Source organism: Sphaeramia orbicularis, chromosome 7 (genome assembly GCF_902148855.1).
Source record: "Sphaeramia orbicularis chromosome 7, fSphaOr1.1, whole genome shotgun sequence".
NCBI lineage: Eukaryota > Metazoa > Chordata > Actinopteri > Kurtiformes > Apogonidae > Sphaeramia > Sphaeramia orbicularis.
This window is the reverse complement of record NC_043963.1, coordinates 54880926-54902049: the sequence shown is the minus strand read 5'-3', so window position 1 is coordinate 54902049 and position 21124 is coordinate 54880926. Positions and strand designations below refer to the sequence as shown.

The window sequence follows — 21124 nt, the reverse complement described above, 5'->3', positions numbered from 1 at the left end:
CCTTACAATATTACTGTCTCAGAATTTTAATGGGTTCCATGACTCCGGTGTTACTTTTGAGTTACTTTCACCAAAATAATGACAGAAGTAGAACTTAAATTCTTCATTTCTGAAAAAATCTATTTTGCTGAAAAATCAGTCATGCTTAACTACCACACTGAATGTCCCTGCCTGAAATAATTTGCAATTTTAACATTTACAGGACAACAATTGTATTTATATACATGTTGTATGTATATACATATATACATATATACATATATATATATATATATATATATATATATATATATATATATATATATATATATATACATATATATATATATATATATACATAGAGAGAGAGAGAGAGAGAGAGAGATACTCCAATTATAAGCCAATATCCATCTATGAATTAAAGCGTCCTTAAATCTTTTGACTTGAAATACCACTTTTTTCTGTCTTTTTTTCGGTTTTTTTTTTTTTTTTTTTGCTTTAACAGACTTTGAATTTGCTGCTTCGACAACAATTGAAATGTTAATAGGACAATCGTTTCAAGTGTTCATTTCAGGGGGAATCATTTCATTTCAAACCACAACACAAGAACGTTTGAAACCAGCAGAAACTGACACAGACACCTGTCTGTGGTGGAAATCTTTTAATGGTGAGGAAACAGGCAGAACTGGCAAATGGAGATAAGACACTCCAGACAGTATCCTTTAAAGAAAAATGAATTAGAAAGAAAGAAGAAGAACAAACAAACAGAGAAATGGAAGGAGTATCCGAGGGAGGGAGGGGAGGGGGTGGGGGGGTGACGTGGGAAAGGGTGAGTTGTCAGCCATGCAGAATAGTAGTAGACCTCATCCTGTTATCCTCTAGTTTGGGCGTTGGAGATAACAGATATTTGAGTCCAGATGGAGGCGTGGAGTTAGTGAAGCTAACTGTCCATGTACGCAGAGTTTAGGGAGTTTAGGAGTCACTACTGCAGGTGTTTGGTCAAGCATGAAGATGTGTAGTGTCCCATGACTGAGTGCATATAACAGGATAACATGGAAATCTGCACGGAATATTTTTCTCCAACAGGCAACAGAGTCCTTTGCCTTTATTCAGTACGTTTGTGGATTTGTATTTAAATAGAAAGTCCCTTTAACACCGTTTGAACCTGTATCTACTTCCATTAATTACCATATTTCCATATTCATTGGTTGTAACACCTCATCCCCTCTTTCTGGTTTATTTATATTATTTGATTTTTTACCGAAGCCGGCAGTATACTTCAGCTGCACCATTCTGCCAGCATTAAAGTGGCACAGCTCTGGCAGTTTTATATACAGCCATGATGGCAGCCGTTCACACAGGCCCAGCGCCGCCGCCACCGCCGCCTCACATGGTGTACGCCACCCAGTAGATCACGTTGACCACGGCGAAGGTGAAGGGAAACACGGCCCTGGCGTAGATGTCGATGGTGTCGGCGTCGATGGGTTTGCAGATGCACTTGGAGCAGCACTTTTTCTCCTCCTCGCTCTCCGGCTCCGGCTGCCTGGACCTTCTCCTCCTGGGCTCCGCCTCCTCGGTACCGCCCTCTCCTGGGATCTCGCTGCCGGAGCGCTGGGCCCGCCCTTGCCGGTTGGAAATCATCACTCCCTGGTTCATTCCCGTAACCGACAGTGAAAACAGAACCATGGCCTGTTTTCCGTTCTTCACAATGGACTAGAGACAGAGAGGAAAAGATGTGGTGAAAAAACGATCCCGCAGGTCAGGGCTGTCAAACTCAGTTTAGTTCAGTTCCACATTCACCTTAAAATGAGCTCAGGTGGGCCGGACCAGTAGAATAATAACAGTGAAAAAAGTAAAATCACATTATGATGTTTATATCTACAACGTTTCCTTGAAAATCTGAATAACATGAATAATTTGAAATGTCTTAAGAAAAACAAGTGCAATTTTAACAATATTCCGTCTTGTTTTATCAGTTTATAGTTTACGCGTGTGTTTCAACTTACATTACAATTACAAATACACAAAACATAGAGTACCAGGTATAATATTGGTAAAATTGCATTTACTTCTCTTAAGACATTTCAGGTTGTTCATATTTGTTCAGGTTATTCACATTTTTTTGTGAAAGGATAGTTTGTAAATGTAAATATTTTCAAGTAATTTTATTTTTTGTCACTAAAACAAAGATAAAATCTGCGGTTGTCATTATTTATCAGTTATTATGATAATATTTTACTGATCTGACCCAGCTGAGATGTAATTGGTCTGTATGTGGAATATGAATTAAAATCATGTTAACATTCTTGATTGTTTATATCTTCAGTGTAATTTTTGCATTTCACTAATTCATCCTACGGGCTGGATTGGACCCTTTGGTGAGCCAAATTTGGCCCCTGGGCCACATGTTTAACTCCTGTGACATAGGTCACTAATAGCCTTTGGTTAGTCCTCTATCATATCAACTTCACACTATCTAACCCAAATTTTATGACCTTTTCAATTTTCATAAATGACCTAAATTCTAAAATCAATAAAGTGCATCATTAGTTGCTTTTCCACTGACCCTCAAATTGCGTGAATATAACTTGTGCATAAAAATTTGCCTAATTGTAAAACGACAATTTTGCCAAAACTCTCGTTTTTCAATGAAAAGTTTTTGCACTTGCAAGAGGTGGTTTTACAGGTGTAGCAAAATTGGTATATCATGCAAAACTGCCATGGAAAGACCTTTTTGTGCAATTAGAGTCATGTGAACAAAAAAAAAAAAACAATGTTGGTGGATTTTACAACAAGAGAAGAAGAAGAGTTTAAAACAAACATGTCGTGGTATGTGTGGACACATGAGGAAACCTAAACATTTTAGAATTTAGTAGGAGATAGAGGGGGAACGAGCATTCTAGATTCAAAACAGCACAGATTTATGTTCATCAGTGTGTTTATGGAATGACTTCTTGTGACATCTCACAGTAATAAATAAACAAATCATCACATTTGTGATTTAATGAAAAAACCGACATAACGCACTTCTGTTTTTTGGACATTTAGTAAATATTAGTAAAGTTTCAGGGAGATGTCCAATGGAAAAGTGACTATTGACTCACACTTCATTGTAAGATAAGGTATCGATGGCTAGGGATGGGAATTGAGAACCAGTTCTTTTTGAGAACCAGTTCCCAGTAGCTCGATGAATCTCTACTTAGCGACGCTTGTGAATGTAGCGGCAGAGTGAACGCCGGGCCGGTTCCGGTGTGGGCAACAAACGTCATAACTCCTCAAATACAAGTTTCCAAAGGTAAGAAAGGAAAGGAAATGAGGTGCACAACAACGGGAGACAGGCCGAGCCGAGTCGAACCGGTTCCACGTAGTAGAAATGCAGCAATAGAGGAATTAGTGAAGTGTCTTTAGTTTCACTTTCACTGCGCACACTGGGGTCACAAGCCAAAAAAGGCTGGAAACCACTGCTATAGAAGGTTGAAAAACACTGCACTAAAGGTTCATAGATGTTTCAAAGTGTTAAAGCTCTGCCCAATGAATGCAAAACACTTTAATTTGAAGTTTTTCCTTTTAAGAGAAAATTCAACTCATTTAACCCTTTCATGCACAGTGGTCACTCCAGTGGTCACTCCAGTGGTCACTCCAGTGGACAGTTCTTCTCCAGCTGTTCTGTTGTTTATTCATGGGTTTTGTTGTTTTAGTTCCATATCAGCCAACACAGTGGACACTTATGCACCATCCAAAACACTGTAGTTCATGCCTTTACTGTTACTTTGCTGTTCTTGATAAACCTGATCTGTAGTAACACATTTTAGTGTAAATCAATTGCTAATTGTTATTAGACTGTAATTAACAAAAAAATTATTCTTATTTTTTTTGCATGTCCTCCTGAGACCCAGGAATGCATTTTGTCCCCTGTAGGGGACAAAAGTTTGACAGTTTTACTTTAAAAATATCGTGCATTGCTAAGGACATTCCATTAAATAATCAATCAATAAATAAAAATAATTTTTAAAAAATGTCTCTGAAAAAACTGTTGCATTATGCAGTTTCCAATCAAGACAATTATTTCATGTAAAAAAGCTAAAACTGTCAATTTCCTGGGTCTCAGGAGGATTTTATCTCCATGAAATGAGCAATAACTAATATTAGATTATGATCAAATGTGAGAAAACAGTGGCAATTTAGCAATTAGCAGCATTAAAAATGTTTTTATTTCATAGTTTTCACACAGTTTATCACTTTCTGATGATGATTTTTTTTTTTTTTTTTTAAATAAATGTTTCTTTGCTTTAAAACTTAAACGCATGGTGTCCAGCTGAGAGGACATTTTTGTAACTCAACGAAAAATAGGTTCATTAAAAAAAAAAAAATCAATTGCATTGTGTTTTTCATGCCTAAAGAGGAACAAAAACACTCAAGAAAAAAATACTGACTAAGGTTCTCATAATTCATGCATGACAGGGTTAAACAACAGTTATTTCTTTCTGAAGGAAAATGGAAAAGTCTTTTCAGATGAAGGTTTGTCAACCCCAGAGTCTGAAGTTCAGACAAACATCCAACGTTCATGTCAAAGTTCTGCTTATTTGTCACATGACGTCCCTACAGAACAGAATGGACAGAACAGGAACGTCTCCTCACCTCTGAGCTGAGCTTGCTGGCTTTGACTTTGGCCTTTTCTTTCAGTCTGTAGTCAGCGTTGTAGTGAGCGAAGGCGTACTCGATGAGCGCCGCGAACACAAACACATAACAGATCCAGAAGTAGACGTCCAACGCCTTAATGGCTGAAGCTCTGGGTAGAGAGGAGCGAGCGCTGACCATCAGAGTGGTCATGGTGAGGACAGTGGTGATACCTGGACAGAAGGAGCACACAGAGGGAGGAGTCAGCCCTGATGTCCGAGACACACACACACACACACACACACACCAAGGTTGTTATCGTCAATGAAAACTAATGAAATGACGAAAACTAGAATTGAGAAAACGTTGTTGTTAACTGACATAAATAAAAAATATAATTAAAAGAAAAAAACGATAACTAACTGAAACTGTATTGTGTGCAAAACAAATTAACTAAAAATTATGGATAAAATTCCCTTTGTTTTCATGTTTGTCAATGTCAGATTGATACGAAATCAATTTATTTCACTTGAGCAATTTTAGCTAGCGGCACTGTACGACACTTTTTGGTCCGTCACTTGTGTTCACTTGTGGTTTCCAGTCGTCTTCTGGTCCCCACTCTACCTGGAAACATGGAGACTACAGTTGGGAGAAAGCAGGTTGAGGTCAGTTCAATGGCACAAATTCGATCCAGTTGAAGGTTTAAGTACCTGGGTCTGACAACCAGGACTTGGGTCACTGATGCTGTAGAGGCTGTTCATTAGAAGTCCATAAAACACAGACACAGAGCTACGTTTCAAAAACAGCTTCAGCAGCAACGAGACCAATACGTCAACCACAACCAGATTTGAGGGTTTGCCAGATTTCTTAAAGTTAGAATAAAGGTTGAGGTTGAGGTTGGTCAAACACTAGAATTGAGAAAACATTTTCGTTAACTGAAATTAATAAAAAATATAATTAAAAGAAAAAAACGATAACTAACTGAAACTGTATTGTGTGTTTACAAAACTAACTAAAATGTATAAAAATTATGGATAAAATTCCCTTTGGTTTTGTCTTCGTCAACGTCGGATTGATATAAAATTGATTTATTTCCCTCAAGCAATTTTCTCTGCTGGCAACATATGATATTTAAGGGTCCGTCACTTGTGTTCACTTGTGGTTTCCAGTCGTCTTCTGGTCCCCACTCTACCTGGAAACATGGAGACTAAAGTTGGGAGAAAGCAGCAGAGTCCTGTCTGGGATTTATTTGAATACGACGACAGAGAAGAAGAGAAAAGAGACGACTAAACTAAAATTAATACTAAAACTAAACTAAAACTAAGCATGTAGAAAAAAAGAAAATTAATAAAAACTATCAAACCTGCTCTAAAAACGAATTAAAACTAACTAAATTAGAGAAAAAAAAGTCAAAATTAAATAAAACTAAACTATAATGAAAAATCCAAAACTATTATAACATTGACACACACACACACACACACACACGCAGAGTCCACTTCCCTTTTATAGAATAGATATAAAACTCATCCTGTAAGCACCAACCTAAGGACACTCGAGCAGGAACTGCTGACTGGCTGATCCAAAATGACACCCATGACATGGCGACCAGTAGTATTGAAGGCATGTATGACTGGATGATGTAGACGCCACGGTTACGTCTCAGCTGGAAGCGCAGGCTCAGTCTTGGAAATCGACCAGCTGAAGCACAAAGAACAGATGGTGTTAGCTGCAGTTCCAGTCCATCCGGTGGGGGCTGACCAGACCTTATTACAGAAAACAATGTGTTACAGTCAAAGGTAAGAGAAGGACTTTTATGATCACTCATACATACGGATGATGTTTGTCAGTAGGGATGTAACCATATGAAAACTTCATATCACGGTATTGTTGAAATGTGCTCAAAATGTTCAAAAAGTACCAATACACACACTGAAATAGTTTAACCAAGTTGTATTTTGAAAAAAAAAAAAAAAAAAACTAAAAAAAAAAAAACAAATAAAATAATAGGCACAATGTACTCTCTGTTGCAGAAACATTCAAATATTAATATGTAAACATCAAACATACAGATGTGCATTAAAGATGGAACCTTATGCACTGTAAAAATAAATAAATGAACATAAAAACGTAAAAAAACAAAACAAAAAAAAAATGGTAATATTCTGGCAGCAGGGGTGCCGAAAAAATACTGTAAAATAACGGAAAATAACCATCACATAAAAATACGGCAATTTTCCATAATTAAAATAGAGTTTTTGCCCTAACTTTACATGAGATTTTGCTTTTTTTTTTTTTTTTTTACTTTTCAGTGTTTAATAAAGAATATTTACATGTATTAAAACAATTCAATTACCTATAAATAAATATATAAATAATTTTCAGTGAGACTCAGTTGTCCAATCCACTGTTAAAAACTGTATTTGGACAGTTTATCAGTGCTTATACATGTTATACATTCACAAAAATACATTTATTCAACATTTTTGTTGTGAAACCTCCTGTAATTACACAAGATATTTGTCAATTAACAAACAAGTCTGGTTCAACTGACAGAACTAATACTTTTTACAGTTAATTGTCAGTAATTTTATCTCGTTTTATTGTTTTTTTTTCTACAGTATGAAACTTTAAACAGTTTAATCTCATGAATAGAAAAGAAATATTTGTGAAATTATGATACTTTTGCAAATGTATTTTAACTGTGTTTTTCTATGAAAAATGAAAAAAAATTCTTTTCAAAAAATGTACATTTTTTGGTTATTCACAGTTACATTTTTTTTGTGTGTGTTATTTTACATTTGACGTGTAAAATCACAGTCTGTTTTTGTCATTTCATTGATATTTTCCTGTAACTTAAAAATACAGGAAAAATCTGTAAAATAAACAGTGAAAATTCTGTTGAATTACAGATGTTTTTTACAGTGTTGTCATTGTTTGACTATTTTCCATATCAAATTTGAGTTGTTTTAGTTTCTTTTTCATAGATAGATAGATAGATAGATAGATTTACCGCAGTTTGTCATTATACCGGTCATTGTTACATCCCTATTCGTTGGTATAGCAGAAACAAAGTCACAGTTTGTTGTAAAGCTAATAACATATCAGACTGAAAATGTGTAAAAGACTACACAACTACACACAGTTGTGCAGGTGAGGTCATCATGACTGTTCAGAGTCCCTGAAGATGTCTCTGCAACGTCAACAGGAGCAGATTTTCACTTCTTTTTTTCTTTGGTCTGAGGTGTTTTGGTGTTGACGTGTATCGTGTGCAATAAGAGATGACAGATGCAGTCCAATGAGCAACACCACACAAAACTAGATGTTATTTTACTGTCTTTACCACAAACTGTGACTTTGATGACTAGTAAAATTATCTTTTAAACACATAGAAGACCCAAACAGTCACTGGTGGACAAAACCATCTACTGATCTAAACTGTTGAATTCCTGTTGATCCACTAATCCTATCAATCCATGTCAATAATTAGTGTAAAATACAGTTCTTCATCTTTTCATGGTCATCAGATATGACCATGTTTGGACGTTTAGAGGCTCCGTAGTTACCGTGGAAACACCGTCATCTTCTACAACATCGATTCACCAGTAAAACCCATGGAGTTGGATCAGTGACAGTGGATGCAAACTTTGCCGCTTCAGTTTGAACTTTTTTGTCATGTGTTTCTGAGGAACACTGAGGAACAACTGAACGCATTATTTGTATTTTAGTCTGTTAGTCTTAGGCCCAATCCCCGATTCACCCCTTGGCCCCTCCCCCTTACCCCTCCCCCTCCATTTCATGAGCTCACGTGAAAGGATAGGGGTGTCTGGATTCCTGATGAGTCAGAGGGGAGGGGCTGGGGCGGGGGGGGGGGGGGGGGGGGGGGGTGCTGTTTGACCCTCGAAAACTGAGATATTTCAGGACCACAGTAAATGGGGGACAGGAGAAATCTCCCACAATAATCATCGGTCAGATTGAGGTAAACACAGTGAAAAAGAGCAGCAGTGATGAAAGAAACACACAAATGTAAGTATTTTCTTTGTAAATAACTTAATAATTTGATCATCCATTTAATGCTGTTTCAATGTGTTACAGATCGCATTTCCGCGGTTTGTGGTTGATAGACGCAAAAAGATGATCAAAGCACATGGAACAGAGACGGTTCCAGCTGCTGACGACAGGGGGAATACTGTCGCAAACAAAGTTGTTTCATCTGTTTATAGTGACATTGATGACTGATGATGATGTAACAGGTCTGGAAGGGTTGGACCATTTCATAGGAGAATGTTTACAACACTAACCCTTACAACTCTGGGTAGTGCCAAGTGCAAGGGCCGAGGGGGAGGAGTAAGGGGGAGGGGCCAAGGGGTGAAGTGGGATTGGGCCTGTAATGAGTCCAGGACAACATACACTGAACAACAATATAAATGCAACCCTTTTGTTTTTGTTCCCATTTTTCATGAGCTGAACTCAAAGATCTAAAACTTCTGTGTACACACGAGGTTTATTTCTCTCAAATATTGTTCATAAATGTGTCTAAATCTGTGTTAGTGAGCACTTCTCCTTTGTCCTTTGCAGATATAATCCATCCTCCTCACAGCTGTGGCAGATCCAGATGCTGATTAGACAGCAGGATTATTGCACAGGTGTGCCTTAGGCTGGCCACAATAAAAGGAAGGCCACTCTAAAATGTGCACTTTTCTCACACAGCACAATGCCACAGATGTCACCAGTTTGGAGGGAATATGCACTGGTCATGTGACTTCAGGAATGTCCACCAGAGCTTCTGCCTGTGAACTGAATGTTCATTTCTGTACCATCAGCCGTCTGCAAAGGGGTTCCAGAAAATTCATGAAGAAGACCGATGAGGAAAATGGTGGTCACACCAAATACTGACTAGTTTTCTGACCCCCCCGGACCACCCAATACAGTAAAAGTGCACATTTTAGAGTGGCCTTTTATTGTGGCCAGCCCAAGTCACACCTGTGCAATAATCCTGCTGTCTAATCAGCATCTGGATCTGCCACAGCTGTGAGGTGGATGGATTATCTCAGCAAAGGACAAAGGAGAAGTGCTCACTAACACAGATTTAGACAAATCTATGAACAATATTGGAGAGAAATAGGCCTTTTGTGTACACAGAAAAAGTTTTAGATTGTTGAGTTCAGCTCATGAAAAATGGGAGTAAAAACAAAAGTGTTGCATCTATATTTTTGTCCAGTGTATATTGACCTACAGTCTTGGTCAAAACATTTGACAGTGACAATTTTGTTTTTGCAAACTTTGCTGCTTCAGTTTTTACTTTGTTTTGTCATGTTTCTGAGGAACAGTGAGGAACAACTGAACACATTTTATGCATTTTAGTCTGTTAGTCTTAGACATTTATTGATAAATAAATAATATTTAAGCAAAAAATACATTTGCATCAGTACCCAAACATTTGCCCATGGGTGTAGTATTTGTTGTTAGTGCTTTTCTTTTGGTCATTTGGAGCCAGTATCTACTGTATTACACTTTCAATATACTTGTGCATCGGCTTCAATTTCAAACCACGGTTGTTGCCCCTTGTTTCCATCATAAAAATGTCCAATTGTTTCTCACAAATAGTTACTTCAGGGATCGTCTGGTTGCTCACTTATGCTTCTCATGGCAAAGCTTAAAGATGTAAAAGCATTCAAAGGTGTTTCAGACTGCATCTGCCCTTCAGCTCCTCTTATCATCTCCTAAACCTCCTGCATGGCTCAGCCTCTGCCAGACTTCATCCATTCCTTCTGTGAATAGAATATAACCACACAAGTGCCTGGAGTTTTCTTTTTAAAAAAAATGTAAAAAGTCCTGCATCAAAAAGGGTTTTTCATCACATGAGGCAAGCCAGCTCCAGAAAGTGAAAATAGTACATAATGCATGAAACACTGAAGAAACATGCGAGGAGCTTTCAAAGCGTCTGCTTTTGTGTAAACACTGACGACTGAATACTGAGAAGAAAACAACACAAACACTCACCAGACTTGAAGTTCATCATCTCAGTGACAAAGCGATAGTCTGTGATGGTGAACTGGGACAGCTCCAGTTTGTCCAGGCCGTGGATGTGTCTTTGACTTTCTGACCAGTGATACACGATGTCCTCTGAGGAGTAACCGTCTGCACGCAGAAGGGCACATATGTTCAAACCACAGAGCTGAAGGAGAGTCTGTTTACATGACCATAAACATCTGGTAACTGCACTCAGATAATTGGAATAATCAGATCTGATGCATTTACATGCACTGAAGAAACACGATAAATCCTAGTGTAGACGCTCCAGTCCATTATTGGATTTCTTTCAGAGTTTGTACAAGGGCACAGGTGTCAAACATGCGGCCCGGGGGCCAAAACCGGCCCACCAAAGGGTCCAGTCCGGCCCGTGGAATGAATTTGTGAAATGCAAAAATTACACTGAAGATATTAACAATCAATGGTGTTAAAATCATTTTCAGTCAATTCAATCTAAAGTGGGTCAGACCAGTAAAATACTACCATAATAACCCATAAATAATGAAAACCGCAAATTTTACTCTTTGTGTAAGAATAGTAAAATTACTTAAAAATATTTACATTTACAAACTAGCCTTTTACAAAAAAAAATGTGAATAACCTGAAATGTCTGAAGAGAAGTCAGTGGAATTGTACCAATATTCTGCCTGTTACTAAAACTTTTGTGTATTAGTAGATGCACTGTGATGTGTACGTCGGGATGCGCATGTGTAAATAAATGAACTAAGGCGTAATATTGTTAAAATTGCACTTATTTTTCTTACAAAATTTCACGTTGTTCATATTTGTTCATGTTATATTCATGTACAGTTTGTAGATGTAAACATTTTCATCCTTTACATGATTTGAGACCTTCATTAACAACAGTAGCATCCCCCAAAACCTCTAATATGACATTTACATGAGCAGATATGGCAGAACTAACCCACAAATGCAGGATTTTCCATTGAAAAATGGGTTTTCTGCACTGGGCTGATGGGCACCCTAAAGATGGCGGAGGGGGGTCTAAAACTTTACGGGTTGGGCCGAACTTTTTTGGGAGAGTTACTGATATATAAGAGATTAACTGGTCAAATTAAGAGCTTGATCGGAAAAGAAGTCCCAAAAATGGGACGCCCTAGTTCGTACGTACATAGTGACGGTAGAATCAAACTTCCTGTTGTTGAGCCTGTTTACTTGACCATAAAAATCCGATAACTGGAGTAATCCGATAATCACTGTATTCAGATGTGATGCGTTTACTTCAGAAATGCGAAAATCAAAAAACCCAGGTTTACATGTTTCAGTCCATTATTTTATTTCTTTCAGAGTATGTACGTACGTTATGATGTAAAACATACACTTCCTGTCATTAGCTGTCCTAATGTGGGAGGAGCTAATAAGACGACAAAATAGGTCACATGTTGCTGCTATCCTTCATTTCATTTCATTGTTTGTTTCCCTTTTTCCTTCAGCTCACGGTGTTGCTGCGTAACTTCTGTTTATGTGGATTTTTATTTTACTTTTACACATGTGCAGATGTAAAAAACCCAAATAAATTAGGTGAACCTGTATACATGCATGAAGACAGAGTACTAGGGAGAAATCTAGATGTGTTAATCTGATTTCTCATAATCAGATTACTGCTGATGATCAGATTATCCTGTTTACATGATCAATAATAACTGAATAACTCCAGAAATCAGATAATAATGGGAGTACTGGTGTGAATGTAAATGGACTCAATGTCTTCCACTCATGTTTGACTGTGTAACTTCAGTTCTTTACTATTTTGTTTTTACGCATGTGCAGACATAAAACAACTAAATAAACAAGTGGTTCCAGGTACAACAAACCCCGTCCCTCACTTGTATTGTAGCTTATTTTGGCATTGATCCAGCTGATGTCATCATGTCTGTCGGCCTGATCCCAGTCCAGGTGTACCAGTATGTTTGCATCAGTTATTCATCAGTATTCCAAACAGATCCTCCAAAACCATTCCCAAAATGTTTCTTTGTCCATCTTATTACTAGATCTGTCAATCCTCCAAATTTGAAGAAAATCGGATAAAAACTGATCAAATGTCGACCCAATGAGCGTGAAACATGTGCACAATTTAACTGTTATAAGAGCAAAATGATTGTCCATAATGTTTTGTAACACAATAAATAATTCCTACTCAACTCCTGTGTCTTTTTTATTCCAAATACACACATCACATTGCTTTTCCTTTATTGATCCTTTTTGTTGAACAGCTGTTTGATTATCAGTTCTTCTTTTCAGTATTAAGACAATCCACCATTGTGTTGTTAACCCCTTCTTTTCCAGCCCTTTAATTGGAATAATAGAATGGGAACCTGTTCTTTCAGTATTATTAGGACTAAATCTGCACAACTAGACAGATGTGGCTCTGCTCCCTGGTATGCTGCACAACATTTGGAACAATGTGTCAAACAGATGTTTATGTGGAAGCGCATGTTTTCAATGGTGCGTTGTTCACCCAAATTCCTGGAGTGTCCGTACACCAATATACTTCCATCACTAATCTGGACTCTATGCCTTACAGATCTACTGTTCTCACTGGTTCCACATGTTTGTGTCCTCCTGTACCAGAAGACTTAGTTCCAGATGGAACACAGATGCCACCATGTGCTCAGACACATTTCCATTCACATCTGCTAGAGTCCGTACACCAGTAGTGTCCGTACACCACATTCTAAATATGTGGCTCTGATTTGACTGTTTCTGTCAATATATGGAATTTTTCAGCAGGCATGCTTTGGACACCACATCTATGCAAGAAACAATGCATGATTCTGCTGAGGTCTGAAACATTTGTATATGTGTGTAGGCATTAAATATGGAGGCTATTAGGCTGGAGTGTCCGTACAGCCAAGAATTTCTGTGTTTGCGAAATTTTTAGTAGACGCCATAATACAAAAATATTTTGGACTTTAAAAGAGAAATATCAGACAAATAAAATGGCCTGTCTGATTTTTGGATAGAGCAGTATTATTTTTATCTATATGCGCACCCTTTCTGGTACCTGGACTGGGATCAGGTCGTCCTGCATGTGCTGATGTCAACATATCAGCTGCCTCTATATTTATGCCAAGTTTGAAGTAAATTGAAACAAAATGTATGTTTTTTTTTTTTTTTTATGTGAGATTTTGCCCATTATAAGTAAACGGGAGAAAAAAAAGACTTTAAAAAAGTCATTAAAAATTTGAACTTTGACCTACAGGGTGTCCCATAAGTCTCCATACATAGGAGACATAATACATTCCATACATATTTGGTTCTAACATGTATTTCTTTATATTTCTTCTTTATAGTTCTTCAGCAGTGGAAGACACGCATTGAAATGTGTTCCCGACAAAATGGCAGTCATATAGAGCATATTATATAAATAAAAATGGTTTATGTCAGAAACGTTTATTTTTCCTATGTATGGAGACTTATGGGACACCCTGTACTTTTCACAAAATGTAATCAGATCTATTCTGGGTCACTGCTAATCTGTAAACCCAATTTGATATGAATTCAACCAGTAGTTTTGCTGCGTGTGTTACAAACAAAGAAACATAAACAAAACAAACCAGAAACAAACCCCTTGCCTCCGGGGGGGTAATCAGATTAACCTGTATACATGCAGGAAGATTGTTGTTAATCTGATTTATTAGAATCAGATTACTGCTGTTATCCGATAAAACAGATCAGATGATGCTGTTTACATAATCAATAATGATCTGATAACTCCAGAAATCAGATATTGATCAGAGTATTAGCGTGAATGTAAACAGACTCAGTGTTTGACCTCTCTTCATATTCTTGTCTCAGTATTTATGATTTATGTGTATTTTGTGTAAAAATAAACCACTTTCACAACCTGGTGTACGTTTCAAATCCAAACATTTCTGTGCATAACACGGAAGATTACATGTTAAAGAGGAGTGGTAACTCACAGCTTTCTAGGTCCAGCATACATTCCTGTTCATCCATCGGGTACTTGGTGAGGTCCATATCACACGCCACGGTCGAAGTAATCCTAGAAACAAGATAGACCAGTAAAGTCCCAGTCAATAACCACTTACACTCTTATTGATCTGATGGAAACTCAAGTGACCAGTGTGGTTTCCACACACCGGTGGAGTTCTACCATCAGACCAGTTCACTCTGAACTCACTGGGCTGGACACTTTAAACTGGAAATACTGAAATATTGCTTAAAATGTGTTCATCTTTTGTAACTCTCATCATATATAATGAAGAGAAGATGCAACATGACACAGTCAGAACACAACACCAGTAGATGAAGTCAGGTTCAGTTTCCATGAATTTAATTATATCAATTTGAAGCATGTGACACAGAAAGAAGAAGAAAATGTAAATTATACGTATTTTCATTGACTGGTCTGGAATAATATCAGGGTTAAAGAAGCAGAAGGTGTAAAACAGGAAAGAAAACCTCCTATAAACCTGTTGTTTAAAGAAGAAGCAGCTTAAACAGTTAAATGTTCACTATGGCATGAGTTTTTCAGAAAATGTCTTCGATCTCCTTATTTTGAAAAGACAAGAACTGCCTCAACCAAGTGCAAAATATTTCTTCAATTTTAAGGATTTTTTTTTTTCCATTATCTATTTTTCAAATGTACATAAAAAATGGCAGCGTATACTGCAGGAAATATGGGTGTGTCTGTTTCCACAGAACCAATCAGATGGTCTCGTTTGTCCTGGTCCAATCAGCAGTAAGGACATGTTGTCCCAGATCCACTCATGGACACTGTTCCATGAACTCTTTCTCCTCTTGTGTCCACAGTACTGTGCTCATACGTGGAGTATATGCCCCCCCCCCCCCCCCCCCCCGTACACACCACAACCACATTATGTCGGTCCTCTACAGTTTACTATGGTTTGGTCCTTTGTAAGGTTATAACAGTTTTGGATTTTTCATTATAGTTAGTTTGAACTTTTTTTTCTCTAATTCAGTTAGCTTTAATTTCTTTTTAGAGCAGGTTTGATAGTTTTTATTAGTTTTCATTTTTTTCTAAATGCTTAGTTGTAGTATTAGTTGTAGTTTAGTCGTCTCTTTTCTCTTCTTCGCCGTCATATTCAAATAAATCCCAGACAGGACTCTGCTGCTTTCTCCAACTTTAGTCTCCATGTTTCCAGGTAGAGTGGGGACCAGAAGACGACTAAACGACGTGACGAGAAGTGACGGACACTGAAGTGCCGTATGGTGCCGCTAGCTAAAATTGCTAGAGCAAAATAAATTGCTATCATATCAGTCTGACATTTACAAAGACAAAAACAAAGGGAATTTTATCTATAATTTGTATAAGGTTTAGTTAGTTTTGTAAACACACAATACAGTTTCAGTAAGTTATTGTTTTTTTCTTTTAATTATAGTTTTTATTTATTTCAGTTAACGAAAATATTTGTTCAATTCTAGTTTTCGTCATTTTGTCAGTTTTCGTTAACGATAATAACCTTGGTCCTTTGGTCATATGACACCGGCATTATCAGTGCCCTGAAACAGGTCCCAGAGCGTAAACATGTTCCAGCTCCACCCCTGGTGTTGGCTCCACCCCCCTGGTGTTGGCGTATGGATAGGACCAACACCACTGTGTCGAAACGATGACGTCAAAGGACCATGTGACCAGAAGAAGAAAACCCCAGACGGAACCTCCTGCACATGCTCAGTGCGTTCTTCTGTGGTTTTCATGTCTCCTCCATAGGCTCTGTCTGTGTTTGTGGACAGCGCCACATACAGGTGTGGACTACGTATGACACCAGTTTAACCCAGTTTTACTCTTTCCACCTGGACGCACAGATTTATGGAAATGATACATGTACAGACGTGAAAACTTTTATTTTCTGGTCCCCTATCCATGGCATGTGTGCTGGTTCTGTCCACAGTACTGTGTCTACACAGGACAGAACCAGGACACCGACTGGATCGGAGGAGCCACTACAAGGAGGAGGAAGAGACGCAGTAAAGGGAGGAGCCACTACAAGGAGGGTGAAGAGACGCAGTAAAGGGAGGAGCCACTACAAGGAGGAGGAGGAGACGCAGTAAAGGGAGGAGCCACTACAAGGAGGAGGAAGAGACGCAGTAAAGGGAGGAGCCACTACAAGGAGGGTGAAGAGACGCAGTAAAGGGAGGAGCCACTACAAAGAGGAGGAGGAGACGCAGTAAAGGGAGGAGCCACTACAAGGAGGGTGAAGACACGCAGTAAAAGGAGGAGCCACTACAAGGAGGAGGAGGAGACGCAGTAAAGAGAGGAGCCACTACAAGGAGGGTGAAGACACGCAGTAAAAGGAGGAGCCACTACAAGGAGGAGGAGGAGACACAGTAAAGGGAGGAGCCACTACAAGGAGGGTGAAGACACACAGTAAAGGGAGGAGCCACTACAAGGAGGGTGAAGACATGCAGTAAAAGGAGGAGCCACTACAAGGAGGGTGAAGACACGCAGTAAAGGGAGGAGCCACTACAAGGAGGAGGAGGAGACGCAGTAAAGGGAGGAGCCACAACAAGGAGGGTGAAGACACGCAGTAAAGGGAGGAGCCACAACAAGGAGGGTGAAGACACGCAGTAAAGGGAGGAGCCACTACAAGGAGGAGACGCAGTAAAGGGAGGAGCCACAACAAGGAGGGTGAAGACACGCAGTAAAGGGAGGAGCCACTACAAGGAGGAGACGCAGTAAAGGGAGGAGCCACAACAAGGAGGGTGAAGACACGCAGTAAAGGGAGGAGCCACTACAAGGAGGAGGAGGAGACGCAGTAAAGGGAGGAACCACTACAAGGAGGGTGAAGACACGCAGTAAAGGGAGGAGCCACAACAAGGAGGGTGAAGACACGCAGTAAAGGGAGGAGCCACTACAAGGTGGAGGAAGAGACTCATGTGGCTCCGGAGCCGCAGGTTGCCGACCCCTGGTTTAGGCCTATTTTGTTCTATTTTGTTCTATTTTGTTCTATTTTGTTCTATTTTGTTCGTTGTTCTGGCTTGAAGTCAAAGGACAGGAGTGAGTATTTCAAATGTTCTTATGTTCAGTTATTTGATGAGAATGGGGGTGGGATTCAATAAGTTTTTCTTCTTCCCACTCCTTTTCGAGTATAGATGAATGATTTTGGAATTTTGAATTTGCATGTATTCTGTAAATGCTCAAAAATAAACAAACGAATGAATGAATGAATGAACATGGTCATGATTGGCCTGTTGTCTCCTACTAAAACTCCAAGGTGTTTCCTCCTTCTAACACACAACCAGAGGATGTAGTCCATCTTTTTTCCTCATCTAAATGTCTTCAGACTGGATGAGGGGTTGATACTAGCAGTATTTTTCCAGTGGTTCTTATGTGTTTTCCTCACTGAGCAATTCACTTTTAGTGTAACTCATGTAATTGTTTTTTTTTCTTTCTTTCTTTTTTTACCTTACCTTACCCTTTGAGTCTCCGGCTTTGAACACACACATCAAAACACATCAGGAGTTTTAGGCTTTAGAAGCTCCCATACAGAGAACTATTTACTATATTAGCTGACAGCAACACAAGGCATTTTCTCCACAAAGACAGTAAAAAAAAAAAAACATGCCTGTGCTCTTGAACGAGGCTTCTGAGATGTACCGGTTTAAAAAAAATCAACATCAAAGAACCAGATATGAACTGTAAAAGTAAAACCGCCTCAATGGATGTGAGCTGAAGAAGTGAAGATCCCAATCCTTTTGCTCTTACCAAGGTTATTATCATTAACAAAAACTAACAAAATGATGAAAACTGGTATTAAAAAAACATTTTCGTTAACTGAAATAAATAAAAACTACAGTTAAAAGAAAAAAAAAAAAAGCATAACTAACTGAAACTGCATTGTGTGTTTACAAAACTAACTAAAAGGGATAAAAATTATGGAAAACAATTCCCTTAGTTTTCGTCTTTGTCGATGTCGGATTGATACTAAATCAATTTATTTCGCTTGAACAATTTTAGCTGATGGCACCGTACGACACTTCATGATCCACCACTTCTTGTCCCTTGTTTAGAGTCGTCTTCTGGTCCCCACTCTACTGTTTGGGATTTATGTGAGTACGACGGCGAAGATGTGAAAAAAATAAAACTAAACTAAAACGAAGCATTTACAAGAAAACACAAACTAAAAAAAAAAAATCGGACCAATGGCCCTGTAGCTTACCAGGCACATTAAAAACTTTGGGAAATGTATCCAGATGTCATTTATTCTCACCCAGTTCTGTGTATTTATTCTATTACAGAAATAGCCCATGTTTTGGTCATAGTCCAATCAGATCTTTGAAAAATGTAAATTCCAACTTGATATCACTGATACTGATTTATTGGATCAATCCACTTCCTATCTGTTATAATGGGAAAATGTGTCAAAGTCGCACCAAATCCAGAATCAGATCCGGATCCAAATAATTTCAATCCCTTGTGTTGACATCATCATACAGAAGCTGTATACCAAGTTTGAAGTCAATCAGAACTGGAGTGTCGGAGAAGAAGACGATTGAAATTTTTGTAACGGACGACAGATGACGACGCCGACGCCAGACGCTGCACGACGACAATAGTTTACGGTCTGTCAGCCGGTAAGCTAATAGGTAGCAAACCTGCTCTAAAAACTAATTAAAACTAACTGAATTATTCATTCATTCATTTTCTGAACCCGTTTTATCCTCATAGGGGTCACAGGGGTCGCTTGGAGCCTATCCCAGCTACTTACGGGCGAAGGCGGGGTTCACCCTGGACATTTCTCCAGTTCATCACAGACTGAACATATAGAGACAAACAGTCACTCTCACATTCACACCTATGGGGGACTTAGATTAACCAGTTAACCTATCAGAGCATGTGTTTGGATGGTGGGAGGAGCCAGAGTACCCGGAGAGAACCCACACAGACATGGGGAGAACATGCAAACTCCACACAGAAAGGCCCCACCCCTAACTGAATTAGAGAAAAAAAAAGTCAAAACTAAATAAAACTAAACTAGAATGAAAAATCCAAACCTATAGAACCTTGGCTCTTACCGGCTGCTGTACAGAATGACGCCATTGGGCTGCAGGCGGATCAGCTTGTTCTCCACGGTGACATCGTGGAACCAGGCAGATTTGGCGTTGACAATGAAGGTGTCGGGCAGCCACAGCTTGTCCACAAATCGACTGTCCAAGCCCAGCGTCTTGTTGGTGTGATTGTAGGACAGGCGGTCATCGTGCCAGCTCTGCCGCAGAAACACGGTCATGGTGTATTCCTGCCAGAAGGACGAAGAAACATACAGACGCATGAGATGAGTCACACATGAGACTGGAGTCAAAGAGGAAACCCAGAAAAAGCTAAGGATGCGCCATAAATGTTTTACACAACCGATACCGATAACACCCATAAGTTCCTGCTTCTCGTAACCAACACCAAACCCCAACAGAGGGTCTGCAGGTGATGTCAGCGCTAGCAGAAGTCATGGCAGTTCCACCCACTGAGTGTCAGAAAGAGGGAGATGAGTGACAGCGTTGGCTTCAATCCTGTCTGAACTGAAGAACTATATTTAATTAAAAAAAAAAAAAACGGGGCAGAGCTGTTGTTTGTTGATTGTATTTTCAGGTTCTTAAAGCAGTGGGAGCTATCGTTTACAGACCCCCAAAGACAAAGAAAAGAGAAGGAGATGGATCCACAAATCCAGGAAACCAAACCTAGATCTGTGGATCCTGTTTGGTGTCAGCTAACATTCACTGATGCTGTTATTATTATATTATATTATATTATATTATATTATGTATATTATTATATTTTTAATATGCTGTATTTTTGGGTCCAATCAGACCTGAAATGACCTATTGTTTTGGCTAACGTTCCTTCTTAGTGCAGCTCTTGGTTTCATGATCAGATCTTTCATGGTTTTTGTCTTCATTTTGTGATTGTGAACCTTGTGCTCCTACATGATTAGTAAACTAACTGAAACTGAGGCTAACCTAGTTTTACAAATACGGGGAACTGGAGAATAAAGCTACGACGGAGTATTAGGACCACAGAAGAAAAGAAAAACACTGGGCACTACCAGAAGAAAGTCACAAAATATCGATATAAAACCTGTAATTTTATGAGAATAAAGTCAAATACAAAAAGAATCACACTGTTCTGAGAATAAAGTTGTAGTTATAAAAAAACCTCATAATTTAACAAAAATGTCACTCGTTTATGAGATTAAAGTCGTCATATTCCGACAATAAAGCCATAATATTCTCAGAATAATGTGTTAATTTAAACCAGGTGGTGTAAATCTGCTAATTTCCCAGAATCCAGTGGTGCCCTGCTGGTCCACAGCAGTAGTATCTGTGTTGGATAAAGGACTGGATCTGAACTAGACTCAGTAAATCTGCTCAGTCCCAGTAGATCATGCATATATTCACTGGGGTCAGTCCACGCTCTACTGGAAATGACCTTTGGATCAGCTGGTTCTGGGCCCTAGTTTTGGAGCCTTTGGATCAGCTGGTTCTGGGCCCTAGTTTT

General features: G+C 38.8%; 1 protein-coding gene across 2 annotated transcripts in view; it reads right to left on the bottom strand.

Moving 5' to 3' along the window:
* Positions 1 to 626: 626 nt before the first annotated feature.
* Positions 627 to 21124, bottom strand: part of gabrd (gamma-aminobutyric acid type A receptor subunit delta) — an 83751-nt gene continuing 63253 nt past the window's right edge. For both annotated transcript variants that reach the window (XM_030137746.1, XM_030137747.1), the window contains 6 exons: positions 19651 to 19871; positions 14574 to 14656; positions 10600 to 10737; positions 6142 to 6297; positions 4618 to 4829; positions 627 to 1692 (listed from right to left, as the gene is read on the bottom strand). In XM_030137746.1, coding sequence (XP_029993606.1) covers positions 1366 to 1692; positions 4618 to 4829; positions 6142 to 6297; positions 10600 to 10737; positions 14574 to 14656; positions 19651 to 19871 — 1137 coding nt within the window. In that variant the 3' untranslated portion in view covers positions 627 to 1365. The remainder of the gene's footprint in view (positions 1693 to 4617; positions 4830 to 6141; positions 6298 to 10599; positions 10738 to 14573; positions 14657 to 19650; positions 19872 to 21124) is intronic.